General features: G+C 40.0%; 2 protein-coding genes across 4 annotated transcripts in view; one reads left to right on the top strand and one right to left on the bottom strand.

Annotated features, from left to right (window-relative positions):
- The first annotated feature begins 483 nt into the window (after window positions 1-483).
- PLK4 (polo like kinase 4) lies at window positions 484-12,539 on the top strand. The gene is made up of 16 exons (XM_068187894.1): window positions 484-693; window positions 1,182-1,277; window positions 1,733-1,828; window positions 1,920-2,034; window positions 2,889-3,915; window positions 5,408-5,508; window positions 6,695-7,086; window positions 7,510-7,614; window positions 7,992-8,094; window positions 8,546-8,695; window positions 9,079-9,209; window positions 9,595-9,686; window positions 9,906-10,044; window positions 10,855-10,995; window positions 11,884-11,990; window positions 12,384-12,539. The coding sequence occupies exons 1-16, from the start codon at window positions 664-666 to the stop codon at window positions 12,481-12,483; spliced, it is 2,925 nt and encodes a 974-aa protein (XP_068043995.1). The 5' UTR covers window positions 484-663; the 3' UTR covers window positions 12,484-12,539.
- Window positions 12,540-13,553: 1,014 nt separating this feature from the next.
- Window positions 13,554-23,340, bottom strand: part of MFSD8 (major facilitator superfamily domain containing 8) — a 336,831-nt gene continuing 327,044 nt past the window's right edge. The window contains exons 1-12 of one of the 3 annotated variants that reach the window (XM_068187909.1): window positions 23,029-23,154; window positions 21,899-21,984; window positions 20,926-20,969; window positions 19,680-19,920; window positions 19,256-19,369; window positions 18,505-18,649; window positions 17,842-17,900; window positions 17,143-17,251; window positions 16,531-16,665; window positions 16,053-16,156; window positions 15,696-15,955; window positions 13,554-14,981 (exon numbers count right to left, since the gene is read on the bottom strand). In XM_068187909.1, coding sequence (XP_068044010.1) covers window positions 14,766-14,981; window positions 15,696-15,955; window positions 16,053-16,156; window positions 16,531-16,665; window positions 17,143-17,251; window positions 17,842-17,900; window positions 18,505-18,649; window positions 19,256-19,369; window positions 19,680-19,920; window positions 20,926-20,969; window positions 21,899-21,984; window positions 23,029-23,132 — 1,617 coding nt within the window. In that variant the 5' untranslated portion in view covers window positions 23,133-23,154 and the 3' untranslated portion in view covers window positions 13,554-14,765. Of the gene's footprint in view, window positions 14,982-15,695; window positions 15,956-16,052; window positions 16,157-16,530; window positions 16,666-17,142; window positions 17,252-17,841; window positions 17,901-18,504; window positions 18,650-19,255; window positions 19,370-19,679; window positions 19,921-20,925; window positions 20,970-21,898; window positions 21,988-22,080; window positions 22,103-23,028; window positions 23,155-23,340 lie in introns of those variants that run through there. The other 2 variants (XM_068187912.1, XM_068187911.1) reach the window with 2 other exon arrangements.

Below are 23,340 nucleotides of genomic sequence, written 5' to 3'. Positions count from 1 at the left end.
AGACGCTGAAGTGCTAAATCACTCCACCTCCTTCTCGCATCCTGGACGTCAGCCGTAGCGAAAAAAACTTCGGGAGCGTTCCCCTGGTACAGAAGGAGCCAGCAAGAGGCTTATGAAGGGGATAATTCAGAGGGCAGGCCAAACAAATAGAAACCAATAAAAATAAAAATCCTTTCCCCAGCCCAAACCAATTCCGATTTCAAGCCAGGTGGGGTAACTTGACCTAGGGGGTGTGTCGCTGCCCCCGGCAGCGTGGGTCAGACCAGACGATCTCCAGACTAACGCCCCAACATTCCAGGACTCCCCAGCCTGGGACACCCCGGCCTGAGGGGCCACGCGCGCCCCTCACAGCGCATGCGCCCTACCGGCTGTCCGCACGCGCGGCGGCTCCTCCTCCTGGCCCGGCAGCGAGGGCCGCGCGCGCGCGCCACTGCGTGACGCGCTTGCGTCAGACGCAGACTCGTCCCGGGGCGGGGCCGGGGGGTAACGGCGCGACTTTTCAAAATGTCGGCGGGGGGGGCGCGGAGCGGCGGCCCCCGGGCCCGGGAGCGAGTGGCGCTGTGCCGGGGCGGGCGGCCCGGGGCGCCCTAATGGGCAGCCGCGCCCCAGGCTCTCGGCGTGACCGGTAGCGGGACCCGAGGCCCGAGGAGAACGGCCGGCGCCATGGCGACCTGCATCGGCGAGAGGATAGAGGTGCGGCGCGCAGCCCCTCCCGCGGCCGCGGGGCGCGGAGGGGCCGGGCGCGGGCTCGTCCCGCTCCCGGCGGGTGTTCGTGGGAGCGCGATTCCTCCCGCGCCTTCGCCCCGTCCCCACGTGTTTGCGGAAGGCGGCGGCTCCGCGGCCGCTGCCATGGCAGCTGGGGCGGGTGTATCCCGCGTCCCGGGAGCCGCGGCGGGAGATGCGGCGGGAAGGCGGTCCGGCCGCGCCGCCCCGAGCAGCGCCAGCGCCACTGCGGTGCCGGCTGGAGGATGCGGCGGGGGTGGCTGTGCGGCCCTGCCGGGCCCCGCCGCCGGGCCCCGGAGAGCTCCGTCCAGGTACCCCCGGGCCGCTTCGGGGTTTGCCCGGATCTCGGGGGTGCGTGGGCTCCCCGCCGCTGGTGGGAGGGTCCGCATCGGGAGAGGCGCTGCGAAGCCTGACTGACAAAGCTCCAGGCTAACGAGGCTGGTTTGTTCATCTTGCAGGATTTCAAGGTGGGGAACCTCCTGGGGAAGGGCTCCTTCGCAGGGGTCTACAGAGCAGTATCCCTGAAAACCGGCCTAGAAGTGGCCATCAAAATGGTAAGGCAGCCGGCCAAGGAACTATCCGTTTCCCTAGAGACCAAATACAAAGTTGCAACAGGTTGGGGTTATGCAGTTGGGCACTGATGTTTGCGTTGAATGTTTGTAAATACGGACGTTAAGATTGCAACTCGATCCTGAAAGATGCACCACGACCAAACAGACTTAGTAACTACTAGAAATGCTTTTTAGTGTTAACTATATTTAGCCTATCGGCGTAGCAAAATGAGATTTAGGTTTCTCTGCTTAAGTATTTCAGAAAAAATATTAGGAAGTGTTAGTATTGATAATGTTAATGCTCGACTGCTTTCAGTTGTGCTGTTCCTCCAATTATCTATTTCACTTGTTCATTAAAAGAGTATATTAAGTTAAACTATGTGAAAACTTGCTTGTGATTAAAAATTGTCAGGCAAACATGCGCTGAACATCTAAGTTATGCTGTGATCCACTTACAGATAGACAAAAAAGCCATGCACAAAGTTGGAATGGTACAGAGGGTTCAGAATGAGGTGAAAATACATTGTCAGCTAAAGCATCCATCTATACTTGAGGTAAGAATCGTGAGGTTTGTAGAGAGGGCTGTACCTGTGACCTGCTGCATAGTCTACAAAATGGAATTTCATTTTTTCCTTTTTTTTTCAGCTTTATAACTATTTTGAAGATAGCAACTACGTGTACTTAATACTTGAGATATGTCACAATGGCGAAATGAGCAGATACATAAAGAACAGAAAGAAACCCTTTTCAGAAGATGAAGGTGAGATTTTTTTTGGTCTGTGGAGCCATTCTGCATTTTTTGGTTTGTGGAGCCCTCTGTTTTGGTTCACTCAATAAATATTGAATTCTAGAGGAAGAGTGTTTAAAACTTGCCATCACAGTTTCTATACCTTAAAATCTTGTGGTAAGTGATAATCTAGAGATTGATTATTATTGTGCATATATTCACTTGCATTTCTATATAGATTTGTTTCTGTTTGTGCTATTTGGAGTATAAAAAGATGGTGATCTTAGAAGGCAGAGACAGATAGAAAGTAGAGCTTACCTTTGTACTTAAAATTCTGTTGAAATGTGTGGGTCAAGACTGGGAAGAGGAAAGAAGAACAGGAAAATTGTCAATTTCTGCCTTTACTGCTTCCAGACTCACCTCACTGCTCACCTCTTGCTCAGTTCTTCCAGTTTGCCTGCTTCTCTATCAGTTTCTAATGTAATTCCATGATACTGCTATAGATAGGGATTTTTTGGGACCCAGGCCACAGGACTGGATTCATGGGGTATTGTTACAAAGGCATCATTAGTTTAACTTGTATCTGTTTCCAAAAGTGATGAGCAGCTTAGCTTTAATTCTTAAAAACCTAATTTTAGAAAGTTTGGGCCAATTGAAAATATTTCCAGTCCTGTTTCCTGTGTTACATAAGTTTTCATGAATTTAGAACAAAGTTGTGCCATTTTGCTTAAAGCAGAGAGCAGAAACTTAATTTGAGTTTCACTATTCTGACACCTAAACAGCCTTGTAAGAAAAAAGAAGCAAGACAAGTAGCAGACTTAAAGGTGAGTTATCTTCAGAGTTATGATTTCAAATATAAGATGCAACATCTGGTTTTGTTTCGACAGCACGACACTTCTTGCACCAGATTATCACGGGTATGCTGTACCTCCATTCCCATGGAATATTGCACCGGGACCTCACCCTCTCCAATATCTTACTCACCAGTAACATGAATGTCAAGATTGCTGATTTTGGGTTGGCGACTCAGCTGAAGATGCCTCATGAGAAGCATTACACCATGTGTGGGACTCCGAATTACATTTCTCCGGAGATAGCCACGAGGAGCCCGCACGGGCTGGAGTCCGACGTGTGGTCTCTGGGCTGTATGTTTTACACTCTTCTCATTGGCAAGCCGCCTTTTGACACGGACACGGTCAGGAACACGCTGAATAAAGTGGTGCTGGCAGACTATGAAATGCCAGCCTTCTTGTCGAGAGAGGCGCAGGACCTCATTCACAGGTTACTGCGCAAAAACCCCGCAGATCGCTTGAGTCTTTCCTCAGTCTTGGATCATCCTTTTATGTCCAGGAGTTCTACACGGAGCAGGGACCTGGGAACCTCAGAAGATTCCATGGACAGTGGAAATGCCACAATCTCTACAACCTTCATGGGCTCTTCCAGCATCAGTACCAGTGGTAGCTTGAAGGAAAAGAAGAAGCTGTTAGTTGGACAGCCACTCCCAAATAAAATTACTTTTTTTCCTACGAACAAGAATTTCAGTAATAATTCATTGGGAGAGGGAAGTGGTTCTTTCCGACAGTGGGGAATGCAGGGAAAGGAAATTGGAGTAAATGGCAGGGGAAGAACCACACAGCCTACTGAGGAGAGGCCACATTCCCGCTACCTCCGAAGAGCCCACTCCTCAGACAGGTCTGGCACATCCCACAGCCAGACTCAAGGCATATCCAACAGCATGGATCGATGTCACTCTTTGGAAGTGCTTTCCAAGCCTAAAATAGGAACACGGGAGAACACAGAATACTTTTCACCTGCCAACAGCTATACTGATATAGGAGAAATATTTAAGAAGACTTCTAGTACTTCTGGCTCTTTTGAAGAGCAGATATCTCCACCTGTAAAAGATCAACCACAGTAAGAATCAGTTTTTTATTCGGATGAAATTTAGAGCTCCTTTATTGTCTTCTTTCTACTTCAGAAAGTTGATTATTTCTTTCCCCACAGTAATTGTAGTAGAGACCCTTGCTAATTGTTCTTTGTAGAAGAGACTGATGGGGGGAGAAGGCATTCAAAGTGCAATTATCAACATTTCTACTTGCTGATCTCTTGAGGTGATTTTTTCTTATGCTTAGAGAGGATAAAACAAAAATTTAGTAAAGATTAGGAAATAGATTATAAAGATGGTGTACCAGAAGGAAAGTACCATAGATAATTATCTGAAATTGAGTCCTGTACTTATCTGTAACTTCTTTGTGAAAATCCTGGCTTCTTTCTATAGATTTTCCATGAGGAGATTATCAAAAGAATAATTTTCTGATTTAATATAAGGACTTCCATATCTTAGTTCCTGCCTTTCTCGCCACATTAAGAACTGGCATAATTTCCTGTTTTCTCTTTGCAAATCAGTTCAAGGAAAAGACAAACAAGCACTTTTCCCTGTAAAAAAAGTAAATGGAGTAAGAAGTTTTTCTTGGCTGTTCTCAGGTGTTTGACATAAGCAAAGTTCAGTGGGCATGTGCATTCTTTCTAGTTTGAGAAATGTTTGATAAATCAAAAATTTATACAAATGTTACTGTAATGCTTACTTTTGTTCCCTATGACTTCACAAAGCCATGCTGAATGTAAACGTGAGAGAATATTACTGTGATTGACTGGGAATTAACTTAACGGTTACAACTTTTTAAATATAATTGATTATAGGAAAGCCTCTTACACCTGTAGTTAGCTTGCACAGCAATCTTAAATGCAAGCCCTAAGACTTGAATTAGATGATTTATATTCTTTGGTTTTGGTGATACGTGAGCCCTTGCCGATGGTGAAATAGTCATCATCACTACAAGGAAGTGCAGATAGGTTTAGGCTATGGAGATAATAAACCTCACAGGAGCTTAGTGTGAATTTACAACAGATCAGTGACTGCAGTAACTGGTTTTGTGTGTATTCTTTATCCTTCAACACATGGATTATATCTTGAGTTCACTTATGGCTGTATATATATGTTATAATCTAAAAAGCTGGTAAAAAATCTTATTAATTTTTGGGTTTGACTGTATTTTATACAAATTGAAATTATTTTGGGTTGTAGGATTGGCATCTTTCAGCTGCATGTTTTTTATGTTGCGTGAGAAACACGGGGGTCAAGGGTCACATGTCATCACTAGGTCTTCTCCAAGGCTCTGAATTAAGAGCTGGTAGCATTATCGTAACTTTTCATTCAATTTGGAAACTATTTCATTTTCTTATTCTTTACCCCATGAAACAGAAGCATGTTCTAGAGCTACAAAATGCCACCTGCATTTCCTAAATGTTCTAAATGTTGTGGTTTCTGCAGCTGTAGCATTCTAACTTTTGTTGTGCAAGTGTCTTTGATGCAATCTTGATAACGTGTGTAACTTTTATTTTGTAGCTCAAATTATCTGTGCCCAGTGAAGCCCCAGGTTGGTTTGTTAGAGCAGAAGTCCCAGGCTGAGACAATGCAGCAGTGGCTTGGAAGCATGCCAACAAATGGTGTGTTACTCATCACTTCTGTATTTTTGCAGTCAAGTTAGAGACTTGTAATAGTTTCAGTGGGATTTTCTATTCTTCTTTTATTTCTTTGTACATTGAATTTGATTACATAGTTTCCTAAAACAAGCTTGTTATTTTCTAGTACTATTTTAGCAAAACCCCAAAACAGAGAGGAAACCAGAATTTTAGACCCTGATGTAATTACTCAGTTGTGTAAATATGTCAGAGTAAATATATGACAAAATATTAGCAGGTGACTTGAAAGCCCTGTTAATTTAGTTGTGTAATTACAACTAAATAAGAGAAGATGGGACCTCAATGAATGAGAAAGATAATAAGGCTGCAGAAGGATGGGTGGAGGAAAGGACAAAGACACAGAAGGGAAGGAGGTGTTCTCTGTTGTGCATCATATGACATCATTTGCAAATAAAGTAATTTAATCATAAGAATAAACCATAAATCCATTCTGGCCTTTTTTGGCTTGATATTACTGGACTCTTTCCCTTCCTGTCTACAGGGAATTGGAATCAGAGAACATATGGTGTGAATAATCCTGTTTAATTTTTGGTCCCTTCTCAACTGTTCAGCTACACAGCAGAAGGAGCACAATAGTGATGTGGGTGAGGTGAAAGTTGATCAAGGACTTAAATATCAAAACTAGAGAAGGTGTTATTGGAAGGTTAAATACAAAAACAGGTGTTTAAAATAAATAAATACAAGGATTTTAAAAAGAAAACAAGGGATTCAGAGTATGCATTTAACATTTTGAGTACTAAAACCTCTGGTAGATGGTAAAACACTAGTTAGGTAAACTGGAACTTTTACGAAATTTGCTGCTAGTGGTTATCTGAATGGTAAACAAGCTGTTTTTCAACAGATTAAACTAATTATTGTGTAAGAATCTATTTGAAGTCTTAGTATTTTGTTTATAAATTATTCTTAAAAATTATGTGATGTATGAAAACTGAAGACCATCATAACTGAAATGTAGGAACAGCTTATTTTAAGTAGCACTGGAATTTTGCTAGCATTGGTATTGATGGTTCTAAGGATTAAAGAAATCCCATTCTTCCCTTAAATAAGCCTTCTAAGACAATCCCTTGAAAAGCTTTTAAAGCTATACTAGAATTTTTTCCTTCTGGCTGTGACTCTTTGAATCTGCAATGTCCCTTTGTGGTGCTTTCAGATCCTCTGGGACCACCTGCAGACCTGACTGGCAAGAGTAAATCACAGGGGGGGTTTCGGTACCATCTGCATGTGCAGCAGGATGCACCAAGGAATGCATGGAACACCTTAAAAGATATAAGGAATCACGGTGCATCTGGTGACTGTCCACGTTCTTTAAATCAGAGAAACCCAAAGCAATGCATCCCTGGAGTTCTCTGCAAAAATGAGAAAATTCAGCCTGGCCTCTGTCTGAACTCCAGAATGACATGTGGCCTTTGGTCAACTCCAGAGCAAAACCAAACTTGTGGCCAAGAACCATCAGCACACCAGAAACCTACACTGCGAAGTGTTGTGTCACCTATCACTGCTTACAGGCTGAAACCCATCAGGCAAAAAACCAAAAATGCAGTGGTAAGTGTATCAGTTCTAAAAATGGGAACAATGGAAGTGCTTAATATGGTGACTGTCTCTTAAAAATCACTTCATAAAATAGAAATATATGTTTTTAGGAAACTTATTCTAGAATAATTTAATTTAAAATCATAGTAGTAAGATGCATCTTAGCTTTTGTATAGAGAATACTTAAAGCATAATAAAGCAGACGTGTCTGTGTTTGTCACTTAAGAAGCCTCAACCTTAGTTACCAGGCTGATACCCTTCAGTCATCTTGAAGTGCTCTGCTTTAAATAAATAGCACTAATAACAAAAGTTACTGCAAGAAGCAGTTATCAGTTTGAAGTGCATTTATTAAAGCATTTGTGGAAAAAAAAGTGTATCTTACCTTTTGCAGAAAGTAAAGGTCATTTGTTTAACTTCATATTTAATATATTTTAGGTGAGCATTCTAGATACTGGGGAAGTGTGTATGGAGTTTCTGAAAGAACACCGCTCACAGGAACTTGTGAAAGAAGTTCTCAGAATATCTTGTGATGGAAATCTGGTGAGTATATTTTTTATTTCTTCACTGTTTTGTGAAGTGCTTGGAGTTCATTCAGAGCTGTTTTTTTCTTTTTAAGTGATTACTTCTTTTGAAATCCACTGTTTATATATGCCCAGCTGTAAACTTTGCCCCTCCATAATAAAGCCATATAAATATAGGGAGTGAGCAATTATTTCAGAGAAAAAATTGGACTTGACTTTTGGAATAGGTGAAGTATTGGTGAAAGCATGCTGCTGTTAAATAACTGCTTAGAGGAATAGAGCTTTCCTGGTAAATCGTAGTAATTAATTAAAATGTGAGTTATTTCTATACCTGTTAAAAGTGCAGAGTGCTGTAGTAAGTTGCAACTACATACAATTTTTGTTCCCTTTTTGTAGATTGCAGTTTATCATCCAAATGAAGGAAGGGGTTTCCTTCTTGATGACAGACCTCCTCCTCCTCCTGAAGGCATCTGCACATATAATTTTGACAACTTGCCAGGTAATCTGAAATTTACTTAAAAATTACAATGATTAATGTGATATTTTAAGTGAATCTTGCAACTTTATAGCTTTGATCTATTACTTTGCAGATAACTCTGAAGCAAAACGCCTTTCAGAATTAGATTCAAACTAAAGTTTAACTGGAAAAGGTTTTGAAATTTCACAAGGAAGTGTAACCCATGGGTTTTGATTCCTTTTATATGGAAGCTTTAAGGAGTCTCCCCTTTACAATGTAGTGTGCTAAAATTAAAACTCTTGTAATCTTTTCCTCATTCATACCGGGAGCTGCTGGTGGAAATAAGTCAGTTTCTCTAAAGATGCTTATCATGTAGTTAAATACTACTCACAACTTTCAGCTATCAAATACATAATTTAAATTACTTCTCTTCAAGCTGGTGCACATTGTTTAATCTGCTAAATTCAAATTTTTTTAAAATGTTCTTTTTTAGAAAAGTACTGGAAAAAATACCAGTATGCAGCTAAGTTTGTGCAGTTGGTGAGAACAAAAACCCCCAAAGTGACCTTTTATACAAGATATGCCAAGTGCATGTTGATGGAAAATTCACCCCCTGCAGATGTTGAAATTTGTTTCTATGATGGTATGTATTCATTTTTGCAGTTATTCAAATAGTTATTCAAATCATTATTTTAGGGCTGCACTAAAATATTACCTAACACTAAACAACTACCACTCCAGTTGGAAGAAAATAGTGCACTATAAGCAGTTTTTTTGATACCGTGCCTTTATTTCAGCACTTGTAGATTAGTAGATTCTTTAATTCCTTACTGATATTTTCTTCAGGAAGTACATGTTGCAAAAGTGTTTTTTGAATTATACTTTGGTTTTATTCATGAGCTCTTCTTTACATCTACCTTTAATAGTTAACCTGCTTACTAAGAGGCATGTCCCTGCTCCAAGCCTTCCATGGTTTCAATGTTATCTTATACAGCTCACACTGAAAGTGTTCACATTTTCTTGTAGGAGCAAAGATCCATAAGACAGCTGGTATAACTCGTGTTATTGAAAAATCAGGGAAATCCTTCACTTTGAAAGGAGAAAGCGAAGCAGGGTTGAAGAAGGAAATCCAGGCTTATATGGATCATGCAAATGAGGTAAGGTGTTTTACACAGAACTTTTCCAAGCAACTTCCTGAAAATTCAGCTTTCCTTTCACAAATATGTTTCCCGTGTTGCTTCCCACATCTTTCATTACATTATTAAGGAGGGAGGATGGTGTTTTCTGGAAGAGCAAATATCAGAGTAGAGGTAATGGTTACAACCCCTCACAAGCAAGACTGAGGGGAAATTCTTACCAGTGTGTAAAGCAGGTTTGCCTGTCTGGTGGAAGTATTAAACACAACAGACGAAGCTGCTTTATACAACTTGAAAAATTCAGTACTGTTGCAATTTCCTTGGGTGGGCTTACTTGCCACACTAAATGTGTATGTAATAGTTATGCAACTCTCAATTGAAAACTTTAATAAACTCCTCATTTCAGGGACATCGTATATGCCTTGCACTGGAATGTGCTGTTTTGGAAGAAGAGAAAAGGAGTGGAAGTGCTCCATTTTTTCCAATAATTGTTGGAAGGTAATATCTTTCAGTTCAAAACACTGGTGCATTTGAATATTTATGTACTTATTGAATATTTATTGAATGCTTATGTATTTGAACTGAAAAACAGTTCTGCAGAAAACTCCTGCCATCAGGTGGTTTGGACAGTCCATGGTAAAATGAAGGAAGAGTTATGTTTCCTCACTTGTTTCTTTAATCCCTTCTGGACAGACCTTTTCCCCATTATTTTTCCAGAAAACCTGGTAATATTGAATCACCACAGGATGTAGCATCTCCACTGTTGGACAAGACAAACTATTCAAAAGATGTTGTGACATTGGATAGAAATCAAGCTGCCAGTTCTACTCTAGTTCAGACTCCAAACTGTGCTCCTGTAAGTACAGAAGGAAGTACCATGGAGAGCAGTCTCCCATATTGCTGTTTTACTTGAATTAATGGAATTACATCTGTATGGGCATAGGCTTTTATTAGCCATTTGTGAGCATACTGACTAGAAATGTTAGCTTTGATTTCAACTAACTTTTGATATCTGGATTTAAGAGCATCTGAAAAACCAGAACACTCCAAAACTTCAGCACAAATGCCTTCTGGAAGCAGAGTTTGAAAATTGCTTACTTTTGTTAGACAGCACAGTCTTTAGTTTGAGAGCTCTGATGTACCCTCAGTGCTGTATAACAAATGGTGTCACAAAGGGTATTGGCACTTGTTGTTGTTGTTGTTCTGAAATAATCAAGTGTTAGTGTGTAAATAAAAAAAGGGTAAGTGAGAATATATGTGTAGCCAATAAGGCTTTGTGAGCAATTTAATCTGGTTTGTTTAAAAAGCCCACCAAGCTTTGGTTCCTCATAAAACTTCCTTAGCTGATTGAATTATACTGGGGTCTTGGCACACTGAGTTTGTATTGTGAGCTTTGTTGAATACACATCAATCTACATTTGTAGGATCTGCATCTGTTTGATTGTCTAGTTTGTGTCCCTAGTACAGAATCTGGCCATTTCCACCTGACTGAGGTGAACTGACAACAAAAAGTTGTGTCCCTGTGGGGCTTTTATACTGTAATGCTGTTAAATGAAGCATAGAGGCTAAATCTGTTTGTATACATGAACAGGTGGCAACTGCCCACTACAGCTCATCAGGGGGATTAATGCCAAGGCAGTTAATTCTGTGCATCTCTGGGTTTTAGGTGGTGCCCTGTGAAAAGCCTGCGTTTCTGACTAACACTGTTGAAAAGACCTGCTCCTCTGTTCATCAAACGGAATGCAGTCCAAATTCAGCCCAACTTGTCAAATCTGTTTTTGTGAAAAATGTTGGTTGGGCTTCTCAGGTGAGAAATTTAATAAAGGAGGCATGTCTATTCTTTTTCCTACTAATTCGAGATATGTATTTTTAAGTCATTAATTTTAAACTTGATTTGTGAGGAATCATTTGGTTGTGCATTACAGCTTAAGTCTAAAATTTGTATGCGGAAAGATACTTTTAATAAAGTATCTTAGATAGAAACCATGGTGAACTTCATAAGTAGAAGAAACCAAAATAATAGTTCATTATCTCAGTTACCACAGTTTTCCTGTGGCTGTTATTGCCAATTTCAGTGTCTTTTGTTATTTAAATTTGACTCTAGTGAAAAACTGAAACTGTTTAACTTCTCTGTTCACTAATGCAAAGGTGTCATGACAAAGTTTTTAATAGCTACATACCAGATTTGTACAAGAGAAATGTGTCTTCCTCTACAGCAGGAAAAGCTGTTTTCTTGCAGAGCCATCTTCCCTCTGCTTTTCTGCTGGATAAGCTTTAGGTTTAAAACATTGTTCTTGGCTATCCAGATAAAGTAAGCTTCCTCTCCTAACAGAAAAAGTTCTCTTGATATATCTAAAGTTTAAATTGTGTATAGCTGTGAACTCTCACAAATGGGCCTCTTTTTAGAGTTTGGCCCTTCATAAGATTTCTTTAGGAGTGGTTAAGCTAAAGGTAATTATTTATCTGACACTGACAAGGATAACTAAAGCCAAGCATCTGAAACCTGAGGAAGTCAGCATGACACTACTTCCTCTAAAGTAATATCCATGCAATCTTTATCTTTAAAAGACTGACCAAAATACCCAAGTCCCTTCAGCAATTTTGAAAAGCTTTCAGCTTCCATTATTAGAAAAGATCTACGTTTGTAATTTTGTATTTTTATATGCTCAAACCACAATATAACTTCTCTCATCAGCTGACCAGTGGAGCAGTATGGGTTCAGTTCAATGATGGGTCCCAGCTGGTAGCCCAAGCAGGTGTCTCTTCCATCACGTACACTTCTCCAGATGGCCAGACAACCAGGTGAGTCTGTTCCTGCCATAGAAACATCCAGGTAACTCAGTACAAGGCTGTTGTACATCAGGTAACTTCATAGCTGCTACTGACTTTGGTTTGTAAATTTTAAACCTTAGCATTGCCATCACTTCACATTTGGTTAGCTTATGTAAGCTTATCTAATAAAGAGAAGCACCCATAGCCGACTGATAACAAATAAATATTAATTTGTTATCTGGATAAAACATGACTAAAACAAGCTGGGAATGCATCTACTTGGTCTCCAGAGTACAGCCACTATTCATGTGTATTAAAAACAGGGAGGTTGAGGAAAGTAGTGCTTTGAAATAAATATATTGTAATGGAATAAAACAAATTATTTAAGCATCTCAATTTTTCTTTGCTGCTTTGCCGCTCTAGGTATGGAGAAGATGATAAGTTGCCAGAATACATCAAAGAGAAGCTGCACTGTCTGTCTTCTATTCTTGTAATGTTTACCAATCCAGCTGGTCCTCACTGATTAAAGAAAACCGGGTGTCATGGCACAAGAGCTTAATAAACTCACTCACTGACTTCCCAGTAAAGTAACTCATCTTACTCAGCTTACACAGAGATTCTTCCAAAACCTGGTAAAAAGTTAGGAAGGGGAGGGTTACTCTCTTTATGTGTAGCAAATGGTGTGTGAAATATCATACAAAACATACTTTTCATTAAAGTGACGGATAAACTTGCTCAAGCAAAACTTTGAAGAACTTAGTTCTTGACTGTGTTAAGTCTTTGGAAATAATCTGAATCTGTTGTATTTTTTTTCTTACTCCACTGCTTATTCAGTGCCAACAATCAAGGAAAATGCATCTGTGCTGTTCAAGTATTTGTATTTGTAAATAACTTATATTTTTATGTCTTACAAGTAATATATGTAAATATGTATATGTTTTATAAGTCTGTTTTTATTTTTTGTAGCAGCTGCTTAAAACTTCCCTGCACAAGCATGTTATACAAAAAAAAAATAAATGCAGTGGTAATTGTCTGGATCTATTTATTTGTTTCATGGCCAAGTAGTGGTTAAAGGAGAAGAGTTGATAACTTCACATGGTTTTACCTTGTTTTACACACTGAGTAATACTTACAGCAACCAAAGTAGCATTAACAGTAGCTTTTCTCCTAAGCATTTGGCTTCAAGTGTGCTAACACTCCTGATGGTGCTTGTATTTGAACTTAAATACTCTATGACTTCCTGATTAGGCAGGAAAAGATCTTAAATGGAGTGGGATCCAAAATTATGTTGGAGTGGGGAGGATGAAGAGTTTCAGAGGAGCTGGTGCTGGCTGTGTGCAAGCACAGCTCAGCTGAACTGATTGAAGCCAGTTCTCCTTGTTCAGTTGCTGTTTAAAAGACTTAACTTTGGTTGCTTTATCATGTCCAAATCAAGGAAAGTGCTTGCAAATAAAGAATTTAGCACTAGAAACATCAAGAACAATATACATGTAGCACTCACTATGAAATTAGCTTCTAAAAGTGAAGTCCACAACATTTTGTGATTCTTTAGCAGGAAAGCCCATGAGAATAATACTTCTGTATCCCCTTCAGTCAGTATTGAAAACATCATCTTTTAATTCAGTAGTCAATTAGTGTTTGAACAACTGAGTACATAGGAATAATAATTACATTTATTAAATTCAAATAGTAGAGACATTAGACAGCAGCCACAACTCTCACACTGGAGTTACTCCAGAGGTTTTTTTTCCCCCAGTAGCATTAAAACAGGTAAACAAACCCGTACAGATGAGCTTAGGCCCCTTTATGAAGGAAAATTAGAGTCTCACTTTTAAAAATAAAGCCTGAATGACTAAAACAGTGTAAATTTCTGTTTCTTGTACCCTAATATCAGAAAAAAACAAAGTCTGCAAATAACAGTGAACACCCAGGAGCCAGTTTTCTCCTTCCATTTAATTAACCACCACTGCTCAGCACAGTGCATTCATTCTCACCAAGCACAAAAGTGTAAACTATTGTGCTTAGACTTTTTTTCTTGTAGTTAAGAAAAGCTGCAGGTTATCCTTGCTACAAAAAGGCATTCAGCAAAACAGTAGAAGAAAAATTGCACATTTGGTTCACCACAGTTCAAGTAACAGCTGCTGAAACTGATTTTCAATGGCTCTTGATCAATTAAAGACCGAAATCCCACATCAACTACCTGTGTGGAGGGCACCTACCTTCCTCTATGTTTCTGTCACCTGTCATTTGGAATCCTGGAGGAGATGTAACAGGTTCCAGAAAGAGATGTCTGTACTAACCAGTGCTTACAAGCCAACAAACCCAGCATCAGAAGGTTTGCTGAAGTAGTGGTGTCTCCATACAAAGTGCATGCAGCTCAACTAATCTTGTAGTTACAAAAGAGTACTAATCCTGATTCACAGAATCAAGATAATATGTCTTTTACTTCTTTCTGGAAAGGATGCACATAACCTGTGGCCTTCACAGCTGCACTCAGTGCATATGTACATCATATAAACTGTACACACTTCAAATGTGCCATGGTATCGCTCTGACCCATCACATTCCTTCCTCTGCTGCCAGAAAAGCAGGACACAGAAGCCAGCTGCAGAAGGGGTAACCAGCTATTGGGGTATGACCAAGTTAAATGTTCTGTCAACGTGTAAGTGCGGGTGTACAGTTGTTAGCACACAGCCAACAAGGTCAGTGGTTAGGTACTCCTCATTCAAAAGCAGTAATAAACTTAAGTATTACTTCTGCTTGGTTTTACTGTTTGGGTGTTGTTTTTTTTTTTTAAATACATATTTAACAATTCTCTTCCTGCATCCTCCCATATCTGACAGAAAATGCAATTAGTCTCTTGTATACTATCTCCAAGAGTAAGAGAGAGACTACAACTACTCCACAGATCAAGCTGAATGCCCAGCGTGGCCCCAGGTGAGTGTAGATTTGGCTCACAAAAACAGGCCCAAGGATCCGTGCTCCACTTCCAGAGGCAGTCAACCATCCCATGTAGACACCCTACAGCAGATCAAAAGTTTATGTAAGTGATACAGGCATTATTTAGCTTGCCATTAATTCCAATCCATTAGCCCAACTAGAAAATTTAGAAGTATTTAAACAACCACTTATCTTTCTTAACTCATTAAAGCACTGATTACTTTGTTTCCAAGAGTACTGCTCAGCCTCTCCAAGCTTTAATTCCAAGGCTCCACTCATAGGTACTCTACTGCTTTCTAACAAAACGTGTTCTGGCTCAAAGCATTAAGTCTCTTTCACCAAAATATAACAGGAAAAAAATGGGCAAAAGGGGAATAAAATTGTTTGTTAAGCAATAATGTAAGTTTGCTATAGTGTTTCACTACTAAAAATTGCCCATACTGAGGGTCTAGTAGCATTTGTAGTCTTCGTATATTAAACTTAGTAGGAGACATTATTCCATGCTCATATTCCAAATATGTAATTGGTAGTTACAAAAAGAACTCTGCCAGAACAGTCATGGAATTTTCATGTTGTAAGATTTACATAAGTAGCACAAGCCTTGCTTTCTAATTCCCCTAGAGACTTGCCTTGGATTTTGAAAAAGACTGGGGCTCCTGCAAAGTTCTGCCCTGCTTAAAACACGCTATTATTTGGCTGATGACAAAAGGAATTTTAACTAGACCCCTCATTCTAATAAAGAGTGTGAGTCTTGCAGAGCAAATGAAATAAACCATTTAGGGATGGAATACTCACCTGAGGCTTTGGTCCCAGGACTTTTGAGTATAAAGTGTAGGACATGACATTACAAACGGGATAGCCCAAGCCTATGAGCACATCAGAACTGATGTACTGGGCCAGGTAGATCATGGGAGTGTTCAGGCACCAGGACTGTGTGACAGGGCAGCCCACGGGTTCTGCTGTGTGGTTTGATGGCAGCTGCAGCTCTGGCAAACTCCAGAAAGGCGCTAACATTTCACTGGGGGCTGTTCTGGGAATGGAGTTGTTCTTTATTTCTATAAAAATAAGTTATTCATATCATTTAGAACAAAAGTGCAATGAAAGGCTTTCAAGAACACTACAAAGGTGGTCTAGTAAAGATGTGAACTATACCTTGCCACTGGATATTTGGTAGTTTCTTCCCCCAAGGCAGTAAGATAAAGAATCCAACCAAGACAATCAGTAAGCCTGCATGGAGTACGGCACGCTCACCAGTCCTACCAAACAATGAAATTGCAGTTATAGGTATCATTTAATTAATGTAAAATTTAGGTAGCTGCTAATGATATAGCCCATTAGTTTGTGGAAATGATAGCTGACCAAAACACCGGCAAGAAAAGTTACAAAATCACAGTAACTTAAAACCAGCTTTTCTTGTGATTCAAGGGTAAAAGACAGTCAAATAAGAGGGGGCCATTTTAACAGAATAAAGAACAACCACAACATCAAGGCTGTGCCAAAACTGGAAGTATTTAATTGTCACAGTAAACCCAGACTCATTACTAAGAAAAAGACTTGAGTAAGAGATTTGGCCTTGCCATAAAGCTTTTCAAATTTAGCCAACATAAGAAACAAAATCCCAAAAACTTACTTTTTTGATAGTGTTTTAACCACCATGAAAACAATAACTGATTCAATGCCAATCATGCTAAGGATTATTCCATTATAAAAAACAGCTTCTTTCCTGGTCCAGGAGTACATATCCATTGTCAGTGGAGTAGCTATACTGAAATGACAGAACAAAAATACACTAATCATAAAAAGCTTCTTCCATACATTAGTGTCCATACATATATCATCCCAAACATCAATGCCAGCCATACTCTGAAGCATCATTAATCTATTTCTGATAGTTCTGACAGAAGAGATGATGGAGTGAAAAGCAGCCCAAGTTAAGCTTTTTTTTTTTTTGAATACTTAAGAAGTTGAGGATATGGATTTGCCTCCATTCAAAAGCTTTTGCATTAATATTTTCTATACCACAAACTGTACATATCTTTAGTTATTGCTGACCTTTAATTCATTACCTTAGTTATTACTGACCTTTGATACATTATCAGTACACATCAGCTTGATTGCCTATGGTTTTGGACTTCTACTTAGGAAGTTAGGAAAATGAGTGGAACAGAAAAGCCTTTACATACACCCCCACTCTAATTACTCTACATGTCTGAGTATTTTGAGAGAAAATAGACAAACTTACGTTTCAAAGACAGCAAACACAAACAGGATGACAAAGAAGAGAACGTTGAGTGCTACCACAGCAATGTGGTCAATGCTTCCTTCTGTGTTCTGATCCAGAACATCACTTCCTGCAGCAACACAAAAGAATTACCTGAACTGCACACTGAGCTTTTTCTTACACCATCATGAATTACAAACAGCAATGATTGCTTTAGTCTTCCAAGTATTTAGCATGCAATTTGGTGGGCAGCGAGGCAATTATACTTTGACACTCAAATTATAAAGTTTTTACATCAAAATGGAGTTGTTGAAATTTAAATTCTGCTGTCAATTAGAGAAAATTATTTCCAAACTGGTAACACGGTCTGTGTTCCCAATGAGCCCTGAGTGACAGCAAAATAAGCAAACTTCTTGAAACATCTGAACAATGGAAACCAAAACATTCTCTTCAAAGGTCAAAATTAAACAGCAGAATTCTCAGGGTGAAAATATGGAGGGATCCATACAATTTTTTTTTCCTTCTTTGCTACCAGACAGCACTATGGGCACAACATGACAAATGAAGCAATTTCTGGACCAGCTAGGGAGAGATGTAGCCTATTTTCCACATCAACTACCCAGTGCATCAAACTTTAGAATACTTCTAAATGCTCCTATGTAATAAGAAAGTATTTCAAAATTATAATCACACAGTAAGTTTTCAAGGAAACACTGGTACCTTCTCCATAAGAATTGATACTTTTGTACTGCCGTCCCATGTCATCCACTCGATGCTCCCTAGAAATTTAGAACTATTTGCATTAATACACATATTTATTTGATCTACTTTTGAGTCAAGTTTCTATTAAAATAATTGTAAATGGTATAATCTATAGGATAATTATATGCAGCTCCATTAAATATCATCTACAAAGCTGACACCTGACTGCAGTGAACTAATTTCCTTTCAAGAAAGGAAATATTCTAGTGGGAGAATATCATATATACATATGCATCTGCACCAGTGGGATAATGAATAAAAATGTCCCCTGAGAATCTTAAAGGAAAGGCACAGACAATGAGATCCCTACAGACAAGTCAACCTTATTTCTCCTTAGAGAAAAAACATGGGCAGCAACTACCAACTCTAAAACTGTATCAAGCCTAATAGTCTAATATATCTTTAACTTTTTAAATCACTTTACATTCTAAGCATAACACCACCAAGATTCATTTATGAGTATCAGAAAAACACAGATATTAAAGAAGGTAGAAACACTCAAAAAATTAATAACAACTTATAGTTTTAGCAGGTTTATTATTTAGCAGCATATTATTTGCTACAAGTCACCCACAAAAACAAGGTAAGGTATTTATAAGGGTTTTTTTTTTACTTGATTACCTGAATATGGCAAAGATGAGAATAATATTAATAACTCCTAAGACAGCTCCAAATAAAACTGGTGCTGTGTACATGTTCAGCTGAAGACAAAGGAATTTCCACGTTACTCCTTCTTCTCCAATAAGTGTAAAACATGTCTGAAAAACTTAAAAACATCAATGTACTGTGAAAATCTTGAGAATCATTAAGAAAACATTAGAACACATAAGAAAAGTTGTTCTAACTGCCAAGGAAAATTTAAGTATTACACATGTCCAACCTTTTATATTTTGAGAATCCTATTCTAAATAAACAAAATGGACACCAGTGGGATCTCAGCTAGCCAGGAAAGTACATGATTACACAAAATAAACAGTATAAACAGCATCATGACACTTATAGAATTGTATTCTGAGTGTACCAATGGTTAATTTTCTTAGCAGACAGACAATTTACTCTTTTTATCTCTTGCTCCTAGTGGAAAATCTTGGTGCTGGGACTAGATTATCCCTCATGCTAAGGGTAAACTGGAGAGAAAAGATGCAGTAGGGGGAGGTTTAAATTAAATTTTAAATTGGTGCAAAGCAATTGGACAAGAATGTTTCATTTATATTGACATACTGAAGTACAGATTAGTGGATCCCATCTATTCAATGTGATATCACTGACAAACTATGCCTTAAAATTCCCTGCATACAGCTGCTGAGAATTCCTACTTCCAATGCCCAGTTTCAATCTAAGAAGAGAAGTGAGAAAAGAAGATTTGCTTTACCTGGGCCTAATATGAAGCCAACTGCTTGGCAGGCACTGGTATTGGCCATGGCACTCGTTCTTTCTGTCAGAGAAGTGGCACCCGCAATATATGATCGAACTACAGCCACATTTCCTTTAAAAAAAACCAAAACCAACATTTATTCATGTAAATATCAAGTTCATATTGTTAAACTGTTGAGTGACATTTATTTTAGGGGTTTGTTTCTTATTCTGCAAGATAATAAAAGCCAGCACTCCCTCCAGTATTTTTACACAATTGCACAATTTTGTTACAAACCACTATGGGCTAACCTAACCTTTTGTTTTGTTAAGTATTAAGTTCTCATTCACATAATGGTAAATCTGGTATTAAAAGTTAACATTAACAATCTTACATGAGACACAGAATGAATTTCCAGAAATGTAAGTCCTGCTGTGTTTACCTGCTCCAAACCCCACGAGAGCACGGGCAGTCAGCATGTAGTACTTGTTGTGGGAATGGGGCACGTGGACGTAGGCATAGAGACAATTAGCAGCTACTGAAATAGCAGTGGAAATGACCAGAGGTTCTCTCCTGGGCCTGTAGTTGGACCATAGGCCAAAGAGGGGAGAGGCAACCATTTGGCCAATGCTGTATGAAGCTATAATCCAGCCCAAGAAACTCGCATCTGCTGTCGGATCAATCTGCAGGAACACATGAGTCAGATCTGGGGGTAAAGCACTGGAGTGTTTTATATTATCAGCAACACCCTTTTAGAATTAGTACCTGGGACACCAAGGACTCTGTACTGTCACGCTTTCTCTGACATGGGTAATAAACCCTGGCTCACTCTCTCCAGCAATGCACCAAACCAATAACATCTGCTTTGCTTCCAAGCCTGGGAATGGCTCACTTGCAGCAAACTCCAGGACTTTTTGTACAGCACTGCTGATGTTCTGGGCTAGAGACAGAACTTAGCAGCATGGCAGGCATCTTCCTTGCCTCTGCACATGCCTGAATCTGTCCTGATTTACAAGGCTGGCAATGCATTTTCTTGTCTTCTGCAAGAGTTCAGCATCAGCCTCACTTTCAATGACACCTCTAGGTCCCTGCCCAGGTTATTCGCTTCCAAATTTGCATTTGAAACTGCCTTCTATGGTTCCAGGGAAACTAAAATCCTAGCACAGGTTAAACCGAGGTTTTAGGGACTTTTGTGCTGCTTTTAAGATCTAAGAGGTGAAAAACCCCCAATTAAACTAAAATCACTATGCAGGAACAATGGCTGTCCCCTGTTAGGAATACCAAGATCTATGTGCAACAATGTGACATTTACAAAGCAACGTCTACCTTCAGTTTCCTCTTTTTTTTTATCCTTTTTTTTTTTTTGTTCGAAACACAGACAAGTCTTGTCTACTGCGTTTTAATAACAAGACTTCTATTGATTTCCTGTCTAGGAAATCATGATATTGGAAAACCAAACATTTTAGGATTATGATGTACCTTTATCAACTCAGGAAGAAAAAACTGACAGATTTTGCAAGAAATAATAAAAGCTGTCTAAGTGGATGGCAGAATAAAAGTCTCTTAAAGCCACACACCTCCATCTACTTTTTCTTTTCCTAAATAAAATGCCAGGTTTTGTATTACCTACTTTCTGAGCAGGAGTCTTCTGTTCTTAATAATTTAAAAAACACCCCATATTTACAAACCTTTTGGAGATACGGCCACACAGACATAATTACAATTGAGAATCCTGTAACACAGTAAAAATGAAATTATTCTATTTGCCATTTTTGTCAGTAATTTTCTTTCCTGAAACAGTTATTACAAGTTCATTCTTCTGCTTCTAAATGTATTATAGTATAAACCTGTGCATTTCTTGCTTTTTTTAAGGAGTGGTAATTCCTTCTATCAGGAAGAACTATTTTCAAAAGACCATTTTGCAGGTGCATACAAACTAAACAAAAAAACTCCTATGTTATCCTCCCAATAGAAAGAAAACAAGGTCCCCAAAGTAAAAAGAATTTCTTGATATACTGACATATCTGTATTGATTAATCAAAGAGATTTTAATTAATCGAAGAAAAAAAAAAGTTACTGATGTATCCTATCAAATTCAAGATAATTTCCAGGCCCACAAAAAATCATCACAGGTCAAAAATCAACAGCATTCTTGTTTCTGGGGCAAGTTATTTAGGAATAAAAATTCAATTTGTCCTGCAATGGAGATGCAAAGTCCAGTAGGCTAAAACAAGTTTTGATACATGTTTTAAAATAGACAGCATACATTCCCATAAAGATCTTACCTCTTAAGAACTCCACGTTACTTCTGTTTTCATCCCCTAGATGTTACACTCCAGATGATAAAAGTGCAACGTTTGTTTTGTTCAATACCCTTACTTTGCCACTACCAAAGTATTAGGGAGTCATAACACCCAGACTTACGTAATCCATTACTCTGTGTAAAACCAGTTTTATTACTTATCTCACCAGATGTAACTTTCTGCTTGATTTGCTAGATTCATACATTCTCTTTTGAGAAATCAAACAATGCACCTTTTTTGAGGTTAGAACAGTAGCATTAAAGAAGCTCTGTAGTTGGAATTCAGAAAGCCTTGTCATTCTCAAACCAAAGTATATTAATTAAATAAGGAACATTGAATTCCACATATATTTACTCACCTACACTACTGAGAAACATTGTCAGGTACATGATCCAGATGGATCGCCACCTGCTCTTATAATGCTCCTGTGATTCCACAACATCCCTGGTTTTAAAACAAAAAGCAAGAGGGAGAAAGAAATTATTATCAGATCCTCTTCTAGTTGCTCCCACATGACACTGAAAACATTTTTTCACCAACCTCTCAATACAATTGTGTAACTTGCTAAGCAGGAGTGGATTTCTGCTCAGCAAAGACTATAAAGAATTTATTTTTCACTGGAAAAATACTAGATTGGCCAATCAAACAAAATAACAGAAATGCTAACACACACCAAATGTCCCACAGAGATCTTGATCTAGGGAGGTCTTAAATTCTGCAAACTCTTTGTACAGACACTTTGGTGCATCACAGATCATATAAAAACTTTAAAAAGTGTGTGGGAAACCCCTCACAGCTGTAACCTTAAAAGAACCTCAAGCCTGAACAACTCTTGATTTGACTAAAAACTACAGCCAGTCTGTTTTTATGATGAGAAAAATAACAACATACAACATAAAAGTTGTGTGTAAAAGATACTGCTGTAGTTTGCAAGGGCTGAAAAAAAAAATTAAAATAGAAGTTACCAACTAATTACAAAGTAATATCTATTCAGATGATGCAGACTCAGATGCCTAAACATAGTTTACAAACGCTGTTTATGCACGCCGTACCTAGACTTAGGCATATCTGCGATTTTAAGTTCAAAACACTTGTTTCGCTGTCAGAAGGGGGAAAAAGGCCTCAAGCGACGAACAGCTGCCCACACATGAAGGCTGCTGTTAAACACCCAGACTTCTGCCCCACATTAATCCTATCTGGCGTTTTTTGGGAACTTCCCAAGCGAGTGAGTGTGTGTTTTCCTGCAGAGGGAAGCAGCCCCCGGCCCGCTCCAGAAGCCGAGCCTGGGCCGGTCCGAGACACGGGCTCCGGGCTCCGGGGCGCTGCGGAGAGCGGCTCGGGCGGGACCCCCGGCCGGGCAGCGCCGCCAGGCTCGGGCTCCCCGTGAGGGGCGGGGAAGGACCCGGCACCCACGGGCGGCTCCTGGGCTCACCCGCGGCGGCGGCGCCCCACCTCCTGGCACCGCCTCACCGCGGAACCAGCCTCTACCTGCTCTCCTCGTCCTCGTCCTCATCCGCCGCGGCCCCTGCGGACCCCAGCAGGGGCTCCCGCCCTTCGGGACGCGCCTCCGGAGCGGAGCCCGCGGCCGCCATGGCCCCGCAGCGCCGGGCCCCGCCCGCGCCCGCCTCACGCAGGCCGGCAGGCGGCGCCCGACGGCGCGCGCTACTGCCTGCCCGCCGCGGGGGGGCGCTGCTGGCCGGGGCGGCCGAGCGGCGCGCGAGCTGCGGGGGGCGGGGCGGGGCGCAGCCGGCCGCCTCCCGCGCGCGCTTCCCCGCGCCCGAGTGCCCCGCGCGCGCACGC

The sequence above is a fragment of the Anomalospiza imberbis genome, chromosome 4, assembly GCF_031753505.1.
Source record: "Anomalospiza imberbis isolate Cuckoo-Finch-1a 21T00152 chromosome 4, ASM3175350v1, whole genome shotgun sequence".
In the NCBI taxonomy this organism is placed as follows: Eukaryota; Metazoa; Chordata; class Aves; order Passeriformes; family Viduidae; genus Anomalospiza; species Anomalospiza imberbis.
Note: the sequence above shows the minus strand (reverse complement) of the source record. Positions and strands in the feature narration are given on the sequence as shown.